At 45.2% G+C, this 24,666-nt stretch overlaps 2 protein-coding genes across 4 annotated transcripts in view; both read right to left on the reverse strand.

Moving 5' to 3' along the window:
- CUL1 (cullin 1) overlaps window positions 1-21,473 on the reverse strand; it is a 110,861-nt gene extending 89,388 nt beyond the window's left edge. Inside the window, exons 1-2 of one of the 3 annotated variants that reach the window (XM_036863425.1) lie at window positions 21,081-21,250; window positions 9,349-9,604 (exon numbers count right to left, since the gene is read on the reverse strand). The gene's annotated coding sequence lies outside the window, so the exon portion shown is untranslated. Of the gene's footprint in view, window positions 1-9,348; window positions 9,605-21,080; window positions 21,251-21,348 lie in introns of those variants that run through there. The other 2 variants (XM_036863426.1, XM_036863423.1) reach the window with 2 other exon arrangements.
- On the reverse strand, window positions 12,161-21,069 carry LOC118900749 (myosin IC heavy chain-like). Its single transcript, XM_036863439.1, has 2 exons — window positions 20,563-21,069; window positions 12,161-13,558 (listed from the first exon to the last, which is right to left on the reverse strand). Exons 1-2 carry the CDS (start codon window positions 20,937-20,939, stop codon window positions 13,447-13,449), a joined length of 489 nt encoding a protein of 162 aa, XP_036719334.1. The 5' UTR covers window positions 20,940-21,069; the 3' UTR covers window positions 12,161-13,446.
- Window positions 21,474-24,666: the final 3,193 nt, after the last annotated feature.

Raw genomic sequence — 24,666 nt, forward strand, 5'->3', positions numbered from 1 at the left:
CACTTACTTATAAAATTTAAATATATTATTCCATTTCTATATAGAACTAAGGGAACAATTACAATTAAGTTCAAACAATTACAGTTGACAAAAGCATAAGAAAATTCCAATTAACATCTTAATACATGGCTTTCTAGAGACATTAGCTGAGTTTTTGTCTCCACTTAGTCATTCAAAACCTTTAAATCCACAACTAGAAAGAGAAGCAAAAACACTCACCCAGACTGGAAGCGCGTTCTGCTTTTTCTCAAGCAACCAATTCACAGCCAAGTTCCCAAGACCTGAATGTATCTTAAGTGCTCGAATTGCCTTGTTTATGTCTTTACTTACTTAAAGCTAGTGATTAAACATTTGGGCCATTTAAACACCGGGTTTGGTTAACATAAATTTACCATGTGACCCATCAATTCCGCCACGAGGTATCTACCCAAAAAACAAGACAACGTATGTCCATCCAAAGACCTGTACAAGAATGTTCACAGCACATTATTTATAAAAGCCAGAAAGTGGAAAACCCAAATGTCCACTAACAGGTGAATGCATAAGCAAAATAGTCTCAAGTCATATAAAAGAATACTCTCAGGCAATAAAAAGTGAAGTACTGATACACATCACAGCATGGACGAACCTCAAATACATTACGGTAAGTGAAAGCCAGAAGAAAAAGGCCGCGTGTTATATGATCCCATTTACTACATGAAAGGTACAGAACAGGCAAACTACAGAGGCAGGAAGCAGACTCGTGCTGGCCTGGGGTGGCGGGGAGGTGGGGTGCAGACAGCCACATGGGATATTCTGGGTGATGAAAATGTTTTAAAACTGGATTGTGGTGACGGCTGCACAACTCTAACTTTACTAAAAATCACTGAATTATACAAGTGAATTTTATGGTATGTGAATTATACCTCAATAAAAACTGTTAAGGAAAAAAAAGACAGCTTTAAAGCGTGCTAGCTATAAATCGTTCTGGGTCAAATTCAGGTCATTCACAGAAAGGAATGTATCTTTACAAAACGACCAGGTTCTGCATATGTAGGAGCCTTAGCATGAAAAACAGTATTACTGGGTGTTCTCCTGGAAAGAAAGCTTTATTTAAGAACTGCTATTTAATATGTTACCAACAGAGGGGCTCTTATTCTCCTGCAACACAAATCATTTAAAAGACAGCTGGAAGCACCAGAGGAGCTGCCACATGGCAGAGGCGTTTTACTGCCACAGTAAAGATAAAGACAGAACTGCAATAGAGTTCAGAGGGTCTGGAAGAAGTCATTCCAGGCTACAGTGACAAGAAGGCTCTACAGGCGTGTGCTCTGGACGCTTCTCAGGAAGGATCTGAAGGGCAGCAGACGAACAGGGAGGGTGTTTGGCAAGGGACAAGCAGGAGGCAGAGAAAACGAAACACAGGAGGCTGAGCGTGGGATTCAGGCTAGAAGCTTCAGGGGCAGGAGGGTAGGTTTTCAGTAAGAGGACGTGAAGCCCTTCTTCTTCTTTTTTTTGGCTGCGCAGCTTGAGGGATCTTAGTTCCCCGACCAGGGATCGAACCCGGGCCCTTGGCAGTGAGAGTGCAGAGTCCTAACCACTGGACCGTCACAGAACTCCCGCGAGGCCTTCATTCTTTTTTTTTTTTAATTTTTAAATTTTATTGTTTTATACAGCAGGTTCTTATTAGTCATCAATTTTATACACATCAGTGTATACATGTCAATTCCAATCGCCCAATTCATCCCACCACCATCCCCACCCCCCCTCGGCTTTCCCCCCTTGGAGGAGGCCTTTATTCTGAGTGGGCAACAGAGGCCTGCAAGGTTCCAGAGCAGGGAAGCGACACGACTGCCGTGATTTTAGAAACATCCATCAGACAGCTCTCTGGAGCTGGAGCTGGGGTGAAAGGGGACCTAAGGTCAGTGACACTAACTAACTTAGAGGCACAGCAATGGAAAAAGAAAAGGCCAGATGCTTAAAACGAAACCAAGCAGGGATGATGGGAACGTGGACCAGAATGGGCGGCACTGGTGAGGAACGCCATAAGGATGAAGAGGGCGTCTCTCAAACTTGGACTTTCAAAGCTCCAAAAATTTACCTCTGGATTCCAGAATCTGACAGACGCTGCATTACAAAGTCAAAATGACTTAACTATTGCTGGTGGGGATGTTCACTGAGACAGACGGTGACTGGCCACATCTAGTAACACCACAGGTGCACTGACCCTTCCACCCAGCAATCTCACTTCTAGGAATCTATCCACATCACGGAGCACCGTGCAGTTACAAAAAGGAAGGAGGGCAACCCCTACGCACTGACAATACAGTGACTTCCTAGTGGACACAGCAGCTGAAAAAAAGCAAGGTTCCCTGTGTGTGTGAGGGGAGAGGAGTAAATACTAACACACAGGGACAGATCTCTATTTTTCTTTTCGAAGAGAAACAAGTGGAGGGTAAACCAAACACTAATACAAGTGGTTACGCATGGGTGGAGGAGAGGGGTGCAGGCGAGATTCAGTGGGGGTCCGTGGATACAACTCAGGGGGCTGCGAACGCAGGTGGGGAAAAAAGTACATCTTATTTCCAACTCACCTCTGACTGAAACCCGACCACTCCTCCAATAATGAATGTAGGCAGCAGTCCACAACAGTTTTAGCAGGACCTCTGACTTTGCCACCAGGAAATCACAGGTATTTTCATTACTCCATGACAGTTATTGCCAGTATCATTTCTGCTCATCAATACTGTGGAATTACAGTAGCTTGGCATAAAAATTTTCATACCTCAAATAGGAAATATTGGACTCCCCTGGTGGCGCAGTGGTTGAGAATCTGCCTGCCAGTGCAGGGGACACGGGTTCGAGCCCTGGTCCGGGAAGATCCCACATGCCACGGAGCAACTAAGCCCGTGCGCCACAACTACTGAGCCTGTGCTCTAGAGCCCGCGAGCCACAACTACTAAAGCCCGCGTGCCTAGAGCCCGTGCTCCGCAACAAGAGAAGCCACTGCAATGAGAAGCCCGCCCACCACAACGAAGAGTTGCCCCCGCTCACTGCAACTAGAGAAAGCACGCACACAGCAACGAAGACCCAATGCAGCCAAAAATAAGTAAATAAATTTTAAAAAATAGGAAATATTTTAAATACGTTAACGTGTAATTCTCAGGGGTGAAGTTTGCTATTCTTTGTTGGACATCTTTCATGACTGAAAAAAGCAAAAAGTTACACTGTAAAAGTTATAAAAACATCTCTGTGAGCCATAGTTGGCCTATAGAGTCTCAACCAATTGTGCTCTCTGCTTTAGGTAATAACTGGCAACAATATAATTGTAAATAAATAGGAATTCACAAGCACAAAGTCTCATGGAAGTTCTAGGTTAAGTGATGATCATCTAGACATTCATAAACCTGTTATTATAAAATTCCTCATGTCACTAAATTGAACACTCATTTAAAAAAATTCTCATGCTGGAAAAACCCCAGGGGTAAAAGGGTTAAAGAGAAACAACCCAAAAGAAAAAGGTCATATTATTAAAAGAAACTGATGTTATGTGAGGAAGCCTGAATCTAAAGGGAAGATGAGAAACTTAATTTTAGATATGATGAATGTGAAGCAATTAAAAAAAAAATAACACCAAAATGAAAATGCTCAATCAGGCACTTTGAAAATACAGAACTGTAGCCCAAAGGAAATCACACCTGTAGAAAAAATGTGGTAATCTGCAAAAAGGTAAAACTGTCTGCATTAATGTGGATGAAATCTTCACAGCATAAGGGAAGAACTTCACAGCGATGAGAACTAAAACCTGTATTTAAAGGACATGGGGGAGCCCCCCTCCCCCTGCCCCCCAGGAGAGAGGAGTGCTGCGAGCCGGGGGGACACAGGTGTGAGAACCAGAGGCCAGAGAACAGAAGCTCGGGGAGGAGAGCTGGACGAAACCTCTAGTCCTCGACACGGTCAAAGGCTGCGATCAATCAGGGAGAAGGTCTAGGATGAAAGTCGCTGACTGCAGCAGGTGCCAGGAGCAGGTACCTCTGAGAATGCGGCTCCAGAGTGGGAGCCGGCTGCAGCCGCACGGAGACGCCCCTAACAGCCGGGAGAAGGCGCCGGCTCTGCTGCCGATGGGGCCCCTGGAAACCTGCCTCTCCTGACACCTGGTGTCACAGGAGGACCCAGGACTAGCTCGGGCGATGACAACGCGATGACTTATGACCCCATCCGCCGTTACACAATGCAAGCGAGAGACATGAGTGTTCCTTTTAAATCCTAAGGCCAGTATACAAGCATAACTGCTATAAAGTTTTATTTGAATACAACATGACAACTATCATGTTTCAACTTCTAAGACAAATCACATATCTTATTCAAAAATAATATACAACCGGCTTCCCTGGTGGCGCAGTGGTTAAGAATCCGCCTGCCAGTGCAGGGGATAAGGGTTCGAGCCCTGGTCCGGAAAGATCCCACATGCCGTGGAGCAACTAAGCCTGGGCGCCACAACTACTGAGCCTGCGCTCTAGAGCCCACGAGCCACAACTACTGAAGCCCCCGCGCCTAGAGCCCATGTTCTGCAATAAGAGAAGCCACCGCAGTGAGAAGCCCGCCCACCGCAACTAGAGAAAGCCCGCGTGCAGCAATGAAGACCCAACGCAGCCAAAAATAAAATTTTAAAAATATATATATATATACAACCAATAATTACAACAGCTGTCTCAAATAAAACTTCTGTGCTATGTCTCACAGTTGAACGTATGAAGCTTTGAATTCAAAATCTGATCTGAAGTTCATACTTCCCACTGCCCTCTTGCAGGGGTCCCCTTGGTGATCTCAAGATGACCCCCAACTCCGATCACGCCCACATGGGACTGAGAAAATACTACACCGATTACTACAGAGAACAGACAAATCCAGACAACCCAAAACCAGGGAGCACTGCTGGTCAGATTCACTTACAAGGGCACACTTGGTTCCTTCAATGCCAGCTCTAATTCTGTTAACTCATTTGAAATTAAAGACCCAAACAACTTCCCAGAGCTGTTATAGAGTTTTAAATGAGACATCGTATGTAAAAAGGCCTAGTTCTATGGCTGGTACCTAGTAGGAATTCCCCAACCAATAGCTCTTTTTCTCCCTTCCTTCTCAAAAAACAATAGTGTAGTAGGAGATGAAACCATCTAACTCACCTGATCTTAGTCAGAAAATGATTAACCCATTAAATGCAAGGACACTTTTGGTATGTTGAACATTATTCATGCAATATTTGCAAAACCTTCCTTAAAAAGAAAAGTAGAGCAAAACTATAAAACTCCTAGAAGACAACATAGGAGAAAACCTAGATGACCTTGGGTAAGGTGTGACTTTTTAGATACAACACCAAAGGCAGGATCCATGAAAGAAATCATTGATAGGATGCACTTCACTAAAATTAAAAACTTCTGCTCTGGGAAAGACACTGTCAAGAGAACGAGAAAACAAGCCACAGACTGGGAGAAAATATTCGCAGAAGAAACATCTGATAAACAACTGTTAACCAAAACAATACAAAAATTCTTAGGACTCAGTAAGAAAACCACTTGATTAAAAAATGGGCCAAAGCCTTCACCGAAGATATTCAGATGGCAAATAAGCATATGAGAAGATGCTCCACATTATATCACCATCAGGAAAACGCAATTTAAAATAATGAGACACTACTACACACCTATTAGAACGGCCAAAATCCAGAACACTGACAACACCAAATGCTGGTGAGAAGGTGGGGCAACAGGAACTCTCAATCACCGCTGGTGGGAAAGCAACATGGTGCAGCCACCTGGGAAGACAGACTGGTGGTTTCGTACAGAAATCAACACACTCTTACCAAGCAATTCAGCAATTAATCGTGCTGCTTCGTATCTACCTAAAGGAGTTGAAAACTAATGTCCACACAAAAACCTGCACACAGATCTTTAGAGCACCTTTTTTCCTAACTGTCAAAACCTGGAAGCAACCAAGATGTCCCTCGGGGTGAATGGATAAATAAACTGTGGTCCATCCAGACCACGGAATACTATTTAGTACTAAAAAGAAATGAGCCCTCAAGCCATGAAAAGACATGGAGGAAACTTAAAGGCACATTATTAAGTGAAAGAAGCCATTCTGAGAAGGCTATAATACTGTGTGATTCCAACTATATGCCATTCTGGAAAAGGCAAAACTAAGGAGACAGTAAAAAGTTTCAAGCAGCTGCCAGGAGCTTGGCGGGGTTGGGAGTGGGGAAATAAATACGCAGAGCCCAGAGGATTTTTAGGGCAGTGTACTACTCTGTGCGGTACTGCAGTGATGGATACACGTTATTATACACTTGTCCAAACCCACAAAACGTACACCACCAAGAGTGAACCCTCATGTCAACTATGGACTTTGGTGATTATGATGTGTTAATGGAGGTTTGATTGTAACAGATGTACTACTCTGGCGGGGGATATTGATAACGGGGGAAGTCTGTTTATGTGTTGGGGCAGGGAGTATACAGGAAATCTCTGTATCTTCCTCTTCATTTTGCTGTGGACCTACAACTGCTTAAAAAAAAAAAAAGAAAAAAGAAAGTCTTAAACCAAAAAATCAAAACAAAAAAATGAAAAGAGGCTCACTTTTGATCTTTATATTTTGCTCATGAAATAACGTGCATTTCATAATCTAGAAAACATAAGTAAACAAAAAGCTAGTACTGAATATTAAATACTATGTTTGCTTATTTTTCTTAATTGAAAATTAGGCTACTTTGATAATTGCTATCTGAATAATGGATATGTCAGCAAGTGGATTTTACATTTATACCTGTTACTGTAAAAATGGAAAGTATATCAATAACTGGTTCTTCTTTGTAAACAGAATATCTGGCCCCAGACCTTCAGACTTTAATAGAAGTAATAGTTCTGATTCATGGGCTCTGCTCTGTGGCTGGAAGGCAGGGGCCTAATTCACAGCTAAATCCTCAGCACCAAACACAGTGCCCCGGCACACTGCAGGGCTCCAGAAAGACTGGGGAAATGATGATTCCAAATATTCTGGGGACACGTCTGAATCACTGATGATACTTAAAAAAACCCCAAACCCAGGACTTCCCTGGTGGCGCAGTGGTTAAGAATCCGCCTGCCTGCCAATGCAGGGGACACGGGTTCGAGCCCTGGTCCGGGAAGATCCCACATGCCGCAGAGCAACTAAGCCTGTGCGCCACAACTACTGAGCCCGTGTGCCACAACTTCTGGCTGCCACGCATTCCGAAGCCTGTGTGCCTGAAGCCTGTGCTCTACAACAAGAGAAGCCACCGAAATGAGAAGCCCGCGCACCGCAACGAAGAGTAGCCCCCGCTCGCTGCAACTAGAGAAAGCCCGCGCACTGCCAAAAATAAATAAATAAGTAAATAGATTGATTAAAAAAAAAAAAAACCCAAACCCATCCAGCCCATCAGCATACACAACTACAAAGAAGCAAGCTAGAACATGTTAATTACATGTAATTTCATTTTCTCCCAGCACAGTAACAGTACTGAGAAAAATGGGGAGGGGGGAGGCACACCATTTACGTTATGTATAAAATTTAAGAGAAATTATTCAAACAGGCGATAAAAACTGTAAAACTGATGGCTTGGAAAGTGAAGAAGCAAGGACCCGCCATCCTGGGGTAGGATGTGAGCAAATGTATTTAAATCTTCATGGTTTGTTTTATGAGTTCTCCCACTTCCTAAAAACTAGCAGAGCTTTGAAATTAGTAGGTAGGCCTTCAACCTTATACGAAATGAGGGAACATAGCTGCTTTCTCCTTGAGATCAATCTTTGTCCTTCTAATTATATAAACATAGAAATACCTAATTATATAATATTATATAAACATAGAAATACCTAATTATATAATATTATATAAACATAGAAATATGCTAATTCAGCATTCCCCCAAACACACATACAATTTTATAATCATGAGAAATTTTGGATGCCATTAAGTATGGAATTTTCTCCTATGAGCATCGTAGGAATTAGGATACAATTTTTATTCTTGGTACTTGAACAACTAATTAATAAGTCTTTTTAAATCCTAAAAATCCACATACAAGCACTCAAAGCCTTAAGTATTGTTCAAGTTATAATTAAATCTTAATTCCGTTAGAATATAGATTCTTCCTATTTTAATTACTGTGTGACTTCCAGTGGGATGACACGAGCATCACTGGTATAAATTGCTTTAGGAAGCTTGAAGGTGACCATAACCACTTAATATTTGACAGGTGCTATGCAGACTGACTGGCTCGTCCATATAAACTAGCTTTAACTGTTAAGGACCGAATTTCCGCTCTCAGCTTCAGCACAATGCTTTTATAGGGACATTTATTCAATGATCTAGCTTGGTGCTTGCACGTATTTCATTTCCAAGCATTTTCGTTCACTTTAAAACAAGGAAAAACAGTATTACATTTGATCACTATCTACACCATGCATATTTTTCAAATTGAGGACTGCAATCCATTAACGTGTGGGCCATGAAATCAGCTTAGTAAATGGTAACCGGAACTTTTCAAAAGAGTGAAAAAGAGAAGAGCTCATAGAACATAAGTACTGCTCAGTGCATCTTTAATTCAGTTATGTCTGTGTATGTACAGAGTTAACCTACAAAATGCAATTCTTACTGTAGAAACAATTCAAGAAGCACAGAGTGACATTACACAGTGACATGACTATTTCAAATAGTTAATCTATAAGTGCATGTGGATGTTTGAGGGGACGCCCAAGTTCTGGTTCCTCAACTCACAGCCTGTGTGAGCTTGGGCAGATTCCTTAACTTCTGTGCCTATAATTATCTGCAATTATAACACAGACAGACATATATATAATGGGGCAATAACAGTACCTATCTTATAAGGTTGTGGGCAGGTATAGATGAGTTATGTAAATAAGCTGTTTAGAAGGGTACCAGACACACAGTAAGTATTTGCTACTATTCATATTAACACTTCAACAAAGGTTATCAGATGTCCTCAAAATTCCTAACAGGGTACTTAAATAAAACAACAAAAAAATTCTCAGGGGGAAATGTCAAAGCTAGCGTGTAAGTCAAAATGAAGTAAAGTAATGTTGCCTGAAAATTGCACAATACCCTTGGATAACATAACACCAGGGGTACTTCCCAAATTCCCACCAAAGTGGACCCATCATCAGAAGACAGGGAACCTTGTATTCTGACGGACCTGGGGATCCAGACAGAAGCAGTTGTAAAAGTTTAGATTTTCTTTGAAATTTCACTGGTTCTTAAAGTCCATCTGGATCTTTCATTCCACCACCAAATACACATAGTAGAATGCTCTAAAATACCAGCTTGAAAACCGTTCCTCACCCTAGTTAGTGGGTGAGCTGCTGTTTCAGCGAATCCACTGAGGTTGGAAGCCCGCTACGGCGGAGCGCTCCCTCCACACCAGCACCCCAGCGTCTCTCTCCTGTCTTGGTGCCGCAGCGCCATCAGGACCCAGCCTAACAACAGACAGGCAGACACAGACAGCAAGTCGTTTTCACTTCTGAGATGACCAGGATGCTGGTGGTACAGGAAACACCTTCAGGCCACCGAGGGTGGAAATCTGGACACGGACCTTCAGCTGGGGAGACAGAATGACATGTCACATGCAGATGGCAGGTCTCTCCCACTCCTGGTGAGGATCCTGCTTCAGTAAAGGACGCACTGTTCTACCACACACGCTGTCACTTTCGTTTCAATGAAATGTTTCAACTCACAGTTCCCACAATTCTGTTCAACTAATGTGCAGATTTCCCTCCTGTGTGGCCACGGTTTGCCCTGTAGTTGGTGAGTGCTAGGCCCGGAAATAATATCTGCTAAGTCAGCAGATTTTGAAAGTTACCACATCACTAAGCAAACAAGATCATTCATCTAATCTGGGTTTTCAAGGCTTTTCATTACTTTTTTTCCCACTAATACAAATAAATTATCTTAAGTTCAAAAATTCTGACCAGGGGACTTCCCTGGTGGCACAGTGGATAAGAATCTGCCTGCCAATGCAGGGGACACGGGTTCGAGCCCTGGTCCGGGAAGATCCCACATGCCGCGGAGCAACGAAGCCCGTGCGCCACAACTACTGAGCCTGCGCTCTAGAGCCCGCGAGCCACAACTACTGAAGCCCGCACGAGTACAGCCCGTGCTCCGCAACATAGAGCAGCCGCCGCTCGCCGCAACTAGAGAAAGCCAGTGCGCAGCAACGAAGACCCAACACAGCCAAAACCAAATAAAATTAAAAACAAATTCTGACCAGCAGCTCCCTCTAGCTAAGTGAATTTTCAAGACACTTCCCACTTCACTACAAATTGGTTCAAAAAGAATAAACAGCCCCACCTCTACACTCCATTTGATTTGGAGCTTTCACGTTTTGAATACAGTTTACCAACTCATTCACCTTACTGAAGGTACGAGAGCAATCTGGCGGCACCCTCTTTTAGGCGCCTGGGTGGTGCTTCTGGCCACGCGGGGTCATGAAGAGCCAGAGGCACCTACCGCTGCTGGGGGTCTGCACCCAGCCCCACCCCGTGCACACGTGCAGTGCGGACTTGATAAAAAGCATCCTGTTGAAAGTGTCCTTACTAGCTACAACAACAGCAAGTAGTCAAGAGACTTCTAAATATCCGGGAAAGGGTATGATGAGGTACATAATACACAAAAGTGTGCTTTTAAACCTTGGCTTTAGCACCTGTCAAGGATAAACAGATTAAATTCAGTCTCTCAATTATTTGAGCGCGTCTTCTGAGTTCATGAAAACGTACCATCTGATAACCTCCGATAAGGGAGGTTTTTTTCCTTTCCGGGGGGCGGGGGTGGTTAAAAAATCTTGCTCCCCACTCCGACTGAGAACAATCTGGCCACACCTATAAGAAGGGGAAAAGTCTGGTAAAACCTGTAACAGCCTCACCTAAGAAAATGACTCTGAAACTGACGGAAGCGTCTAGCATTTTTCACTTGTGTTTTTTTTTTCAGCTGAACTGGTCCTAGTCATGATGTTTCTTTTTAGTTGCAAAAACCTGTAGTGAATTTCCTTCATAATCTGCACAACTTGTTTTTATGGTCACTATAAAAGTAGTGGCTTTTTCGGTTACTGTTTAGGGGCAGAAGAGACAAAAGCAGCTCATTTCACTTCTACAATAATTAAACCTCATATTTTAAATAAGAATAAAGAACATCCTACATATTGAGATTGGTAGATTTCTATCAATACACTACTTGCGACTGGGGCACTACCATCATCTTTACAGTCAAGCTTGTTTGGTGGGAGAAGCCTCAGAGAAACGTCTGTCAAAATTCTTGATTTCACATAATTTACTTCATTAACTTGCGTATATTTTCTCAAGCAAGGTTTTCAAGCTTATGCTTCAAATAGCTTATTTTGAAAACCATCCAATCATGCTCCCAGTTGAAAATATAGTTAGTATTTTTTAAAAGAACATCAAAATCACAAAATGCAGATTTCCTCCACAGTTTAACAAGAACTCATTTATATAAAAAATAGGCACTTTAGAAGACTTGAGCTTCACAAACATGATCCAATTTTTACAATAAAATTTAGACATCAAAACTTTGCAAATAAATCAACTTCTGCAAAGTACTGTATAAATGCAACGAACTATAGAAAGAAGCACATTTTAGGACTAATTTTTTTCAGATCACAAACCCCGAGTATGCACTTATACTCACTTAGTCTACACTAGACTGCCCACAAAACACACAAATCTGCCTCTGCATTTTGGGGGGAAAAACCCTCTTTTTAATGTAAAACTGCTGCCAAGGGAGTCATCTGAATGTGTTTTAAAATCATTTTTTACAACTATTAAGGGAATCCACCATCCTAGTTAGACACACACTCACTCACCTATAAATCTACCATAAAAAGCAACAGTGGATATTCATCTTACACCACATCCATACTTTCAGAATGAAACGGTGTAACATATGGTTTGTTGGTTAGAACCTGTGACTTCTTTAGTCATAGACTGTTTCCATAAGTCAGCCTATCAAAAGAAAATTTCTCATTTATAATTTATTATAGGTTAAATCTCAAAATTAACAGAACTTCCCCAAACTGGTCTGCTTTACTGAAATCTCACTTTTATGGGTAGAAGGTTGGAAGAAGGAGGACACGCCAAAGAACCGGCACCCACACCAGCCGCTTTCAAGTGAGAAGTGCCGCGGATCAGCACCGAGCACACGGCCCGACTTGCAGTATTTTCTGAGCTTAAGGGGATGAGATGGGACGTACTGAAGGGCTGGCGAGGACGGAGAGCGGAGCCCACTCCTGCCTGTCGTGGTGACGCCGACACCCGCTGGGGGCAGACTCTGCAGTCAGGGAGCCATGAAAAATCCTGAACACAAGGCAGCAGGAGCTGGTGACAGAACCAGACGAGGGAGGGATGGAGACAGGGCATTTTGAAGGAGGAACTAATAATACTCGGTAGTGACTAATACGGAACATCACAGTCTCAGAGAGAAGGCTCGAAACAGAGAAGCTGGACGTGGCTTGGGGAGCAAATGAGATCAGTCTGGGGAGGTTGCGACGGTGGGGAGGGCAGGTGGGCCACGGGGAAGCCCTGCGGGCAGGTAGAGAGGCCACTGGGGCTCAGCTGGGAGGCAACCAGCTGCCAGCTAGAACTGTCAGAACCGCTCCGGCCGAAACAGAACTGAAAAACCCCACAGCAAAGTGGACTAGAACGGAGAATCAGGTCCCAGAGGTACTTCCTGGGCGTCCATTTAGAGAAGAAGACAGAACCAGAAGAGCAAAGTATTCTCCACAGAAGCTAAGGCCAAGAGATGACTCAAGAAAAAAGGATGCGAACCTGGTCCAGAAGCTTGGAAAACACTGCATGTTACATCCCCTCCTTAAAGGGGCCAAAACGCTCTAGAAAATAGACCTGGTTACACTTTCCAAACATATCATGCGAACGGTGTTCACACTCTGGAAATCACTGAGCCCGAGACATGCAGGGGAACCCATTTAAAATAACAGGAAAGAATCTAACAGAACCTGAACGAAGAGAAGCCAAGTCTGAGTCTCAATGGACTGAAGTGCTTTGAAAACTCTGGCAGTTTAGACTTTAAAAATTTTGAAACATCTTTGTAGTTAATGTTACCAACCAGCATTTTCCAGGTTTAAAAAGTGCTTTCAACATTATGACACCTCCAAGAAAATGTGAACCATGTGTGCTTTGATCCTGCTGTTTGGGTCCTCAGTAGTGAGGATGGATTAATGCTGGTCCACGTGCTTAAAAAAATTTCTTAGAGACTTCCTGTGATAGCATTTAGGGTTTATATTTGGACCAGGAATAAACTGAAGCAGGAACCATTTCTAGACAGCTACACGTCTAACTCCGCACCCATGAGGATCCCGATCTCCGCGGCACTTCCCACACTACTCCCGAGAACACTGGTGTTTCCAGATGCTCATCAACGCTCCACTGAAGAGGGAAGAAGCGAACACAGCCGTTTACTCCAGACCACGCCTCTACGGCATGGCATGCCATTTTTCACATCTCTGATTCTAAAATCAGTATGTGCTCTACAAAACAAAACACACTCTTTAACATGGTAGTTGGGTTTTCTTCCCCCAAAGGCTATTATTAAACTAAGGGTACACCTTACATACATACACAAGTACATACACACACATATCCTGTAAGATACACAGTCTCTGTAAAATAGATGTCTCCCTATAAGACCCTCAATGCACATTAACATATTAAAAGCCCCTCAATATGCAACCTAGCGTTTCCTAAATGTATTTACTCACAGATCTTCCCTTCCACTCCAATATCTTCCATGTCACAGAACATAGGTGGGCAAATACTGCTCTAAGCAAATAAAAAATTACTGAAAATGCAGGGAGTGGTAAAGCTGAGCTCCTTTATTATAAAAATAATAGTGACTCAACAAAGCTTCATAATGTCAAGTGATGACAGGCGTGACAGGCTTCACCATAAATGCCCCAGTTAAACTGCAGACATTCAAAAACACAACATCCTGCACAGGACAAAGACACCGACACACAGGACGCTTGCAAAGGTACCACTGAGGAGTAACGGCGGCAAAACTGGTCATCAGGCCAGGCGTCTTCAGCACCCCTAAGCCCTCCCTTCTGACTTCTGGGTTCCCTGTGGGTAGACGTTAATCACCCTCTGGTTTCAGGCATCTCTATCTGATGACTGACTAGTGAACCATTCCTGCACCGAGTGTCCAAGGCTACCTTCACCCTGGGAAGTGAAGGAAAGACTTCTGTCCAAAATGAGGCATTTATTTGCAAGAAGCAGAAAGCTGAGGGGGAAGAGCTCCAAAGCCGCCAAAGTGGATTCAGCCCAGTCTCTGGCACATTCTAAGCGCCGAGGAATAGTGGTTATTACCACAGGCAAGATGATTCTATAAGACCGGAGAAGTCAGAAGAAATCACTCTTGGACTTTTTTTTTCTCCACCCTCCCCCAAACTGAAGTCCCCTAGTTCCCAAAGACAAACTCAGGGCTCGGGGAGGGGAAAGGCCTCCAGCTGGGACTGAAGTCCGCAGTCTCCGGTTTCTCAGCCTCATCCACGATTTCAAACCTTTCCTTCCAGTCTGACCAGAGCAGGCCTCCCTCCCCACTGCAGGAAGGGGGCTCTGAGCTCCCTGGCTTTTCTCCCACGTCCTGACTTCTGGAAGCTGCCCAGGCACACTTAACTATGTTAGCTAATAGGGGACACGTTCTGTGCACCTGTTTTCTCAGATGGCCAAAAGTATCCCTAATCTGTGTCATTTAGAATACGTTTCTTAAATCAATAGTAACGTTTCAATGTTCCAGGCTACAGCACAAAACGTGTCAAAAGAATTTACTTTTTCTAATTTTTAGCAAATTTACATTCTTAGGCATAATGATGACAGGTTTGAACATCCATCTACTATTGCTAGGAGTTGTAAAGTTAGCAAAAAAGGACAGGAAGTTCACAGCATCTCTAAGAAAAGGAAACTTCCACACTGAAGACAATTCACTAGTACATAATCCACTGCTGTAATTCAACAAAATGACAAAACATAAACGAGGTTCATGAGATTAAGACAGTTTTCATGGAGGCTGTGAAACTTGAGTGAAGCAGCTGAAGGATTAAGATGGGGGGATGGGAAGATGAGCTGCAAGGAGAACCTGAGGGTTGAGAGTCAGATATTTACCCTACGTGTCAACACACCTGGCAAGGGACCTGCAAATAAAGCAAACACGAGAGTGATTCCGGCACTGAACTGAGTGAGCCGAAACATCTTGCTCGGAAGCAGGCTCACTGCTTCTATTGTCTTTTGTCTTCATAAGCTAACCCACTGCATTATAAATACATGTGTGCTGTAGAAAGTTGGACGAAAAAATAAAAACCAAAAGAATAAACTAAAAATAACCCATAATTCCACTATTCAGAGATAATCACTAAAAACATTTTGGCTTATTATCCTTTAAAAAAATGTACATACACACTAAAAAGAAAAATTTAAACATTACATATACTGCTTTACAGCATGTTTTTGTCTCACTGAATACAGAATTACAGAAATGCAAAGATTTATCTAAAAATGCTGAGATCATAATCCTTAATAGCAAAACCTGAAAACAAATGCTCAGTAAGAAAGCATTAAATAATAGTGTACCCATGATAGAATACTAATCAATCATTTTTTATATTTTCTTAGACTAAATCCTTAAAAGTAGATTAGCTATTTCAAAGTGTATAAATACATATATATATTTTTTCTTTTTTTTACATAGTTCTCTCAGAAAAATCATTCTTTTTCAGGCAATGAATGGATGGACTCATTTCTCCATACCCTCACCAGAAGTGGCTTATTTTTCAATCTATGCCCAAGTTTTTAAAAACAGTATCTCACTGATTTACTCTTCTAAGAGTACTGCTAGTAAAGCTGAAATTTTTTTGTTTCTTGATTCTTCTTTTAAAAATTACCAGTTTGCTCATTTTTTTCCCCACGGGGGAGGGGAGGGCGTTGTCTTTACCTTAGTTTTATAAGGCCTCTTTTTATAGTAAGCAAAATAAATTTACTTGTAAGTTACAACATTTCTTTCAGTTTGTCATTTGCTTTTTAATTCTGTTTATGGCATTTTAACCTGCAGAAGTTTAATTATTCTAAAGTAATGGAAAGAGCCTTTTCCTTTACAGTTCCTACTTTCGGTGTTATGCTGAGAGGTTTCCTCCATCCTGAGATCATTTGTATTATCTTTTGGTTCTTAAAATCTTCGGTGGGGGGCTTCCCTGGTGGCACAGTGGTTAAGAATCTGCCTGCCAATACAGGGGACACGGGTTCGAGCCCTGGCCTGGGAAGATCCCACATGCCACGGAGCAACTAAGCCCGTGCGCCACAACTACTGAGCCTGTGCTCTAGAGCCCGCGAGCCACAACTACTGAGCCCGCGTGCCTAGAGCCCATGCTCCGCAACAAGAGAAGCCACTGCAATGAGAAGCCAGCGCACCGCAACGAAGACCCAACGCAGCCAAAAATAAAATAAATAAATAAATAAATTTATTAAAAAGATAAAAACTTGGGTGGGGGAGACATTTTAAAAACACACAAGTTCATCATCCTAAAATTACAACCATCTTTACTACTTTAAATATTTTCACTAGTACATACACATTTTAAGCACACATTTCATACAATCTGTTTTCCAAAGTATTTTCTGACACAGGCCTTTTTTAAAAATCGTAGCTTGTTAGATACGAACAGTCTTAAACGGTTTCATAAATTTAAGGCCAGTGAGTCACATCACACCAACTTAACAATAGTCCCAAAGTTCCAGAACTGTTCCTTTCTGTCCCATCAGCGCCCAATTACTCCCCTTCAATGTCCCCCAGTTACTAAAAGACCAAGAAGAATAAGCTCATTCTTGGTAGGCAACCCAGTTCTGCATAATGAATTCGGTCCTAATTATCAACGATAAGATACCAATCTTGAAAGCATTTCAATTTTGCTCTCTTCTCCTCTTCCACCTTCGTATAAATTAGACACTTTGGGAGCATCCGGTTAAAAGCTGGAGCCCTGGAGTCTCCCTGTCATGTTTTAACCCAGGCCTCACCACTCACTAGGCCTGATCTCAACCACCCAAAGCCTCAGCTGCTTCTCCGACGCCGTCAGAGGACTGAACAACAGCACCACACTCTGCGGGGCCTGGTCAAGATTTTAAGTGGGTCGATGATCGTGAACAAAGTGTGAGTTACACGAGTTGCAGCAGGCAGCGCACTGGCACAGGGACACCCGCCCGTCACAAGGTCCCGGCCCTACAGGAGGTCTGTCTATTCCAAAGGAACCACAAGTCTAGTCCAAGGTTAACTGCTAGGACAGTGACCTGGGCGGGGCCTCACGGGACCCCAGGGAAGGCTCCCACCCCGATGGAGCATCAGGACCTGAGAGGAGCCTTTCCAAAGCAGCAGGAGTCTGTCAGGTGACGGGAAGGGGACACGATACTCGAGACAGAGGGAGAGCATGAGGAAAGGGCAGCAAGGCCAATTCTGGGAACCGGCGCTGCAGTGATGGGGAAGCTGCCAGGAGACTCTGCTCACTTGATCCCAGAGTCTCAAAGGAAAACATTTAAATGACCGCCAAGCCTAGGCTTCACAACCCTGCTTCTCAAACACGAGTAAGATTACGCTTTATAGGATGGTTCCTCAAATGTTGTTAACGTTAGAAGCTATGGCATTCGCATGGAACCCAGACGTTGAGGGCCTGAAGAAAACTTAAAAGAGTCAATTAAAAACCATCTCACTTTATAAATGAGGAAAAAAAGGCTCAGCAAAGTTAAGTTCAAACCAGATCCCATGTCGTCTCTCCCAAGCAACATCTTCTACACCTCAGCAAAAATACATGAATAAATCACACACACATCTCTTTCAGAAGCTATATCCCTGTGAATAAAAAATTTAAAAGCCGTCAAATATAATTCTGTTTATAGTGTGCATTATTAAATGGACACATTATAAACAAAGAGCTTAAATCCTTAGTAATAAACCTAAGGTTTTATTTAAATTTGATTTATTCCTCATTTCATGTTCACTTCTCAGTTTTGAAAGGCAAACGAAAGAAGAGAATTTGTTGAGAAACTACCTGATATCCCTCCCCCCCAAAGAAACAAACAAAAAAACAAGGTAAACTTCAAATTGGTCCTTAAAAATGGTACATTCTTTTCTCCAGGCATACCTGAAAGACAAGGTCAAAATTCAGACAATGGTCCCCAAAAGACATCTTATTCCAGACTCAATTGCTGAGGTAGAAAGCCCATGGCCTTGGAACCTATGCAGGGCCAAAACAGCGAGGAATAAAACACAAACACACTATGTTTTTTTGGGCCCTAATTTTCAACTTGAAGGATGGCAAGTAACTACTCCTCAATCCAAAACCACATTCCTTTGACCTTTCCTTGCTGAAAGAAAGGCATACTACGCCTGCTGGGCAAACTGGGCGTGAACTTCTGATAAAAGGCCCTCAAGGACCCAAGAAAGGTCTCTCCTGTGAGAAAGGTCACTCGGGCTCCAGTACCACCACTGCATTTGCATCATCTCTCCAACAGGGAAGAGCCTTAACTCACCAAAGGATTTCACTTCAAAGGTAAGGCTGCAACATTTAACCTGAGGGGAAAGACCTCAATCTTGTTTAAAAACACACACACACAAATTTTAGAAATCTGTACCTTAAAACTAGTTTTGAAACAAAAAAAAAGCAAATTAAAGTTTCACAACTTGTTTTCTTGGCACTTTCCTGGATTGCCATAGCTGAAGAAAACCTGAGCATTTTTTCTGTCGGGGCACCGTGTTAGTTCCTGGGGTGCAGTAGTAACAATTATGATTAAGCTTGCTTGCATTCTTACACGATGGAAGCGCAGTGACTGCTTCTGTAGCCAAAATCGGAGGTAGTCAAAACACTCGGTGTAAGTTAGAATTATTCCAGATTTATTCACGCAAAAAACAACTGAGGTACCCATGACAAAGGTCTATGCTATTTACTTTGGGGATGCAAAAATACAGAAGGAGTATCTCCTGCCTTCAAGCAATTCAGTCAGAAAAGTATGGGAAGTAAGGTTGCACTGGCAACCAAGACTAAGTTAATTATCTCTAGAAGGTAATATTCAGCAACAGGCAAAGGAGTCGACGGGGCTGTAATATCTAAGCAAACTGCAGAATCAGCCCAGGCACTCACTGGGCTGTTAGTTCCCCGAGGTGGTGGGCGGTAGGAAAGGGGGTGTACCAGCAAGGACCTGAGCCGGTGGCCCTAAGACACAGAGGATACTACAAATCGGTGAGAAACCCTACTACTACAGCTAAAGGTGTTTTTTGCTTTTTGTGGGGTTTTTTGTAACATAAGTTTTTAAAAGATGACTCCAATGACAAAAAAAAGTTAAATATTTTTAGACAGTATTTCAGCCACCCCTCTCCAGCTTAATGAGCATTCTCTCTCGAAACCTCCAAAAATGGTCATAATAGAGTTAAAGCAAGCCAGTCTCCTGTTTGCATGCTTCGGAATCTGAAATGCGATGCAACTATTTCGACTTACCATGGAAAGCAACAAATAGAACGTTCAAGTAAATTTTTTTCTAATATCCAAAAACACTTTTAGATCAAGAAAACGTCATATCCAATTTTTTTTTTTTTTAGACAAAATATTGCTGCTTTTTAAACAACATTCCCTATTTTGCTACACAACCCACAAACGCTCCAGGATTTCGGAAAATCGGGTAGACGGAGTGGCCACAAAATGAAGTGTTAACCTTACAACTGCACACGCTTTTGCAGCGTGTTAAGATATGCCGAAGTCCTAGAAGCTGGGGTCGTAAAGTGAATTTAGTTCCCTTCTGTGACTCCGACGAGTGTATTTCCAAAACTGCGTGACTACTCCACTCCTAACTTGGACTGTTTTAATGCCCCTACGGGGAAGGGCAATTACACAGAGCAAATAAATACTTGAGTTAAGTTAACTACAATTCCCCATTTGCACCCTCACCACTAACCCCAACTGCGAGCTACGAGCAACAACAGGGATCCAATCGGAAAAGAGGATCCTCTTTTTGGCAGACAGCTCGTTAAAGGGAGAAAACCCCGAACTTTGGGGGATTAGTCTCAAGGAATGCTCACCAAGCGTTCCTCCCCGAACCAGCACTCGGCCTACAGCACACCCGGGCGGGGGCAGGGGTGCGCGGGGCGACCCCTGCACGCGGGCGGCGGCCGGCGCCCGGGTTACCTGCGGGGTCAGCGCGCGCACCCGCCGGGCGCAGGGCCGGGGACGCGCCGAGGCGGCGGAGCAGGCCGGGCCCGACTCGCGGGCGCTCGGCCGGCGCCGGGGGGCTCCGTCCCGTTCGGCCGCCGCACTCGCATCCCTGCGCGCCTCCCCGGTCCGCTCCCCCAAGAGAACGGGGCAAAGGGGCGACTATTACCCAATAATAGCGCCCCGCACAGTCACAACAATGCGGGCGAGGAACCCGGGAGCCGCGGGCAGGGAACCGGAAAGCAGAGAGCCCGGCTCCACGGCTCCTTCAGCGCGCGAACCCAGTACTTTACTTGAGAGCACGAGTCCGGGGCAAGCGACGCTCGGGGGAGAAGTGATCCCGAGGGGGCGAGGGAGAGAGGGCACGGGTCCGGGCGCTCCGCGGGGGTCGCCGCCCGAGGAGAGGCGAGGCGAGGCTCGCACGCCCGGCCGCCCGGGGCCGCCCGCCGGCCCGGCTCCGCGGCCCGAGCCCGGTCGCGCTGGGAAAGGGGCGGGCGCCATGAATCGGGCTTTTTCCCAGTGCGTAGTCCGGGCCTGACCGCCCCGTGCCCGCGTCCGGGGCCGCGGCTCGGCCAGGCCCGAGCCGGCCGGGGTGACTCAGGGCCGGGCCGCGCGCTCCCCTCCCGCCCCCGGCGCCCTCCGCCCACGAGTCCCCCGGCCCAGCCGCCATTCCGCCCAGCCGCGGCTCGGCGGCTCAGGCCTCGCCCGGCGCTTGGGCTCGGCCGCCGCGGCCCCAGTCACTGCGACACCGTGGCTCCGGGCCGGGCCTGCGCCGCCGACTCTCCTCGGCCCCGGCGCCGTCGACACTCACCCGCATTTCCCGGGTGCCTAAATGGCTCCGGCGACGTCTCCACCTGGTCGCTGGGCCCGGCCCCGGTTAAATCCCCGTCCCGCCAAGGTCTCGCCGCGTCCCTCAGCCGCCGGGGCTGCCCCGCCTGGAGCTGCGTGCGACACGGCTCCCGCCTCCTCCTCCTCCCTGCCCGCCCGCCGGCCCTCCTCCCGCCGCCGCCGCCGCCGCCGCCGCCTGCACCACGCAACCTCCGCCCTCTAGCCTTTCCTCCCCGCCCTCCCGGCCTCACCGGCTACGGCTCCCGTGGGGGAGAAGCTGGTGGGGGAGGGCCGGAACGCACCGCCATCGGCGTCCGGGGCGGGGGAACCGGGAAACCGTCGCCGCCATCTCCCCACCAGCCCGCGGCGCGGGAGGGGCCCGGAAACCTCCCGCCCGCCGCGGCCGCGGCCCCTGGTCCCCCAGCGCCACCGAGGACCCGCTCGCGGGGCTGTTCTCTACCTGAAAGCCCGCGGCCCCTGGCCCCGAACCCCGGCGCCCTCCCCGGCCGGGCGCAGCGGATCCTCCTCCAGGTTTTACAGCCTCCCTCTCCTAGCGGCCGCCTCTAAGGACCCGGCTTCCCGCCACTTCGGGCCGAACGAGGAGGGGTCACCTTCTTAGGTCGGGGCAGCAGCTTGGGGAGAAACTGCCCCAAGACACCCCGGAGGAGGGGGTCTTACACACCCCCTCCTGCCCCCCTCCTGCGCGCACACACGCCCTGAACCGACACGGATCACAACTGCACCCGGTGGATCTGCCTCCCCGGCTGGGAGAATAACCAAAAGCCATATCCCGACCGACTGATAAAGTCTGAGATGGGCGAGTGGCCCTGAAAAGCAGGTACAGACTAGAGAGAAACGTGTCGTCCATTCTCGAGCCCCAGGACACCTGCGGGCCTCGGCGATCCGCACCTGAAAGCCCGAGCTCCTCGGCGCCTCTCTCCCTCTGTTTCTTTAAAATCAAACCAAAACTAGCTTCCCTCTTCAAACTCTTTAACCGACTGTTTTTTAGGCAAATGTTGATAAAGATTCCCTTTACCATTAATCTCTGTAAAGACAAATCAAGAATGAAACTGAAGATTTTACATAAATGGATGGGATGAGATGTGACTATAGAATAGGATTATTTTCACGTGGGGTCTGGAGTAGTTCACCGCATTCAAGTGAAATTAACTCACAATTGGGTACTTGAAATACAAATTTTGGCAGCACAAATAGCCACCTGGCTTCCTACGGTGACACAGGTGAGAAGCGTGGACTTGGAGGGGCTTCTGCTTTCATGCCCGTGGTCCACGAACAAGCGGGGAGGGATTTCAGATTATCTGGGCAACGGACTTGATGAATGTTAACTTCCTGTTTTGCTCCAAACTAAAACATTAAGTATCACCTTGGGGTGGAAATCCTAGGCCCAGAGCAGAGGCCTACCCCCATAGTCCTCTCTTTCCTGAGGAATATGGGTTTCTCTTAGAAGAAATATCCCACTACTAGATGTGGTTCCTCCTATTAAAAAGTGGTCTTTTGTCAGCATCTCTTAAGTATCTTTAAAAATATGGCATTTGTCTATACTTGTCACCGAAGTACGTGATCTCAGTCTGTGCGAGGATTTTTAAATTCTTGGTTTATACCATATACTTCTAAATATTCAAAAGAAACTTGGATGCATTTAACTTTTTTGTGGGCACATGGTAAGATTGAAGGTACAAATGGAAGGCTTGTCCCTGCAGACAGTGCTTTCCACTGTAGGTATATGGCTTCTCTTAGATCCTTACTTCTTCCCTGTGCTTTCCTCAGACAAGGTATCTCATCTCCAATTTCCCTTAATCTGCCCTCTCCCATCTCGTCATTCAATATATGGTCTCCTTGCCTGTGACTTCCCAGAGCTAATACATGAGCTGAGTGGGTCAACTTTCTCTTTACTGTTTTTTTCCTCCAACCTCTCTTTTTCCTTAACAGAAGGATTTAGTCCCCCTATACCATCCTCCTCACTTCTCATTACCTCAGTTCCTGGTTCTTAACTTCCTTCTAGCCTTTGCTCTCCACTCATCTGCACTATTATTCTTAGCTCTTAGAGTATGACATTGACTTTTTTAAAAAATAAATTTATTTATTTATTTTTGGCTGCGTTGTGTCTTCATTGCTGCGTGCAGGCTTTCTCTAGTTGCGGCGAGTGGGGGCTACTCTTCATTGCAGTGCGCAGGCTTCTCATTGTGGTGGCTTCTCTTGTTGTGGAGCATGGGCTCTAGGAGTGCGGGCTTCAGTAGTTGTGGCACGCGGGCTCAGTAGTTGTGGCTCATGGGCTCTAGAGTGCAGGCTCAGTAGTTGTGGTGCAGGGGCTTAGTTGCTCCATGGCCTGTGGGATTTTCCTGGGCCAGGGCTCGAACCCGTGTCCCCTGCAGCGGCAGGTGGATTCTTAACCACTGCGCCACCAGGGAAGTCCCCTACGCCATTGACTTTTATGTCCACTTCACAACCGGTTATATCTATACCACTTCTACTCTGGGCAGGTAAGCTTGCCTCCAACCTAATGAACCAAGGCCATCTATTCTCTTTCCACATCAAAACATTCTTCCTCCATCTTTCTCCCCCATCTCAGCAAAACTGATGTTGTCCCCCTTTCAGATGACCCGAAGTTTGGAGGGTAACTAACTTGATAGATGTTAGAATCAAAATTCAGAAAAAAAAAAATTCAACATAGTCTCAGACTAGAATATTAGGCCAAAACCAATGAAATAAAATAGAACTTTACCAGTCTAAAACAATATGACGCAGTTCAAAAAGCCCACGTTTTAGATTTAGGTAGACCTTGGTTTATATTCAAACTCAAACCACCATCTTTTGCTCTGGTTAAGCCAACTGTTATATGGGGATTAAAATACCTACTTCATAAGGTTGTCGTGAAGGGTAATTCCTTTGTAATTCCAGCATACTTCCTGAAACAGCAAGTGTTCGTTCCCTTTCTTTCCTCATCTTCCATACAGTGGAAATCCACTGACTGCCCTATTTAGTTGTTGATAACACTGACATTTTCAAAGTCTTATGGGCCTGAAAACTCAAAATACTGACCCATGGACCTTGCATCTCAGAGCTAGTCACCATCCTACAGAACTCCTTTGTCTATTTTGGCTCAGTCTGTGGGGGCATTCGTTATCATCATCATACCCACTTTCCAAAGAAAAACCCAAGACTCAGAGATACTAGGCAATTTGCTCCAAATCTCTCAGCTTGATCAGTGGCATAACCTGATCCAGTGACTCCCAAGTCCGGGTACATCCACTCCTTTACTATGATGTTTTCCCACACCTGTATTGTCCCTTTAACCTTCTGAATGGTTTTCCTGGTTCTCATCTCTGCTCTATCCTTCCAGCCTGTGTAGTGACTGACCGCCGGTGTTTTTTCCATACTGATACCTTCATCACTGAATCTTTGTCCTTTCAAACTTTTCAGTGGCTCCTCATTGTTTATAGGGTTCAATCCAAACTCTCACCTGGCACCTAAGGTTGAACATAATCTTGTCCTAACTTACTTTTCCAAATTTATTTCCAGCCATTTCCCAAAAGGAACCCTCAACTTCA

This window comes from Balaenoptera musculus, chromosome 9 (genome assembly GCF_009873245.2).
Source record: "Balaenoptera musculus isolate JJ_BM4_2016_0621 chromosome 9, mBalMus1.pri.v3, whole genome shotgun sequence".
NCBI lineage: Eukaryota > Metazoa > Chordata > Mammalia > Artiodactyla > Balaenopteridae > Balaenoptera > Balaenoptera musculus.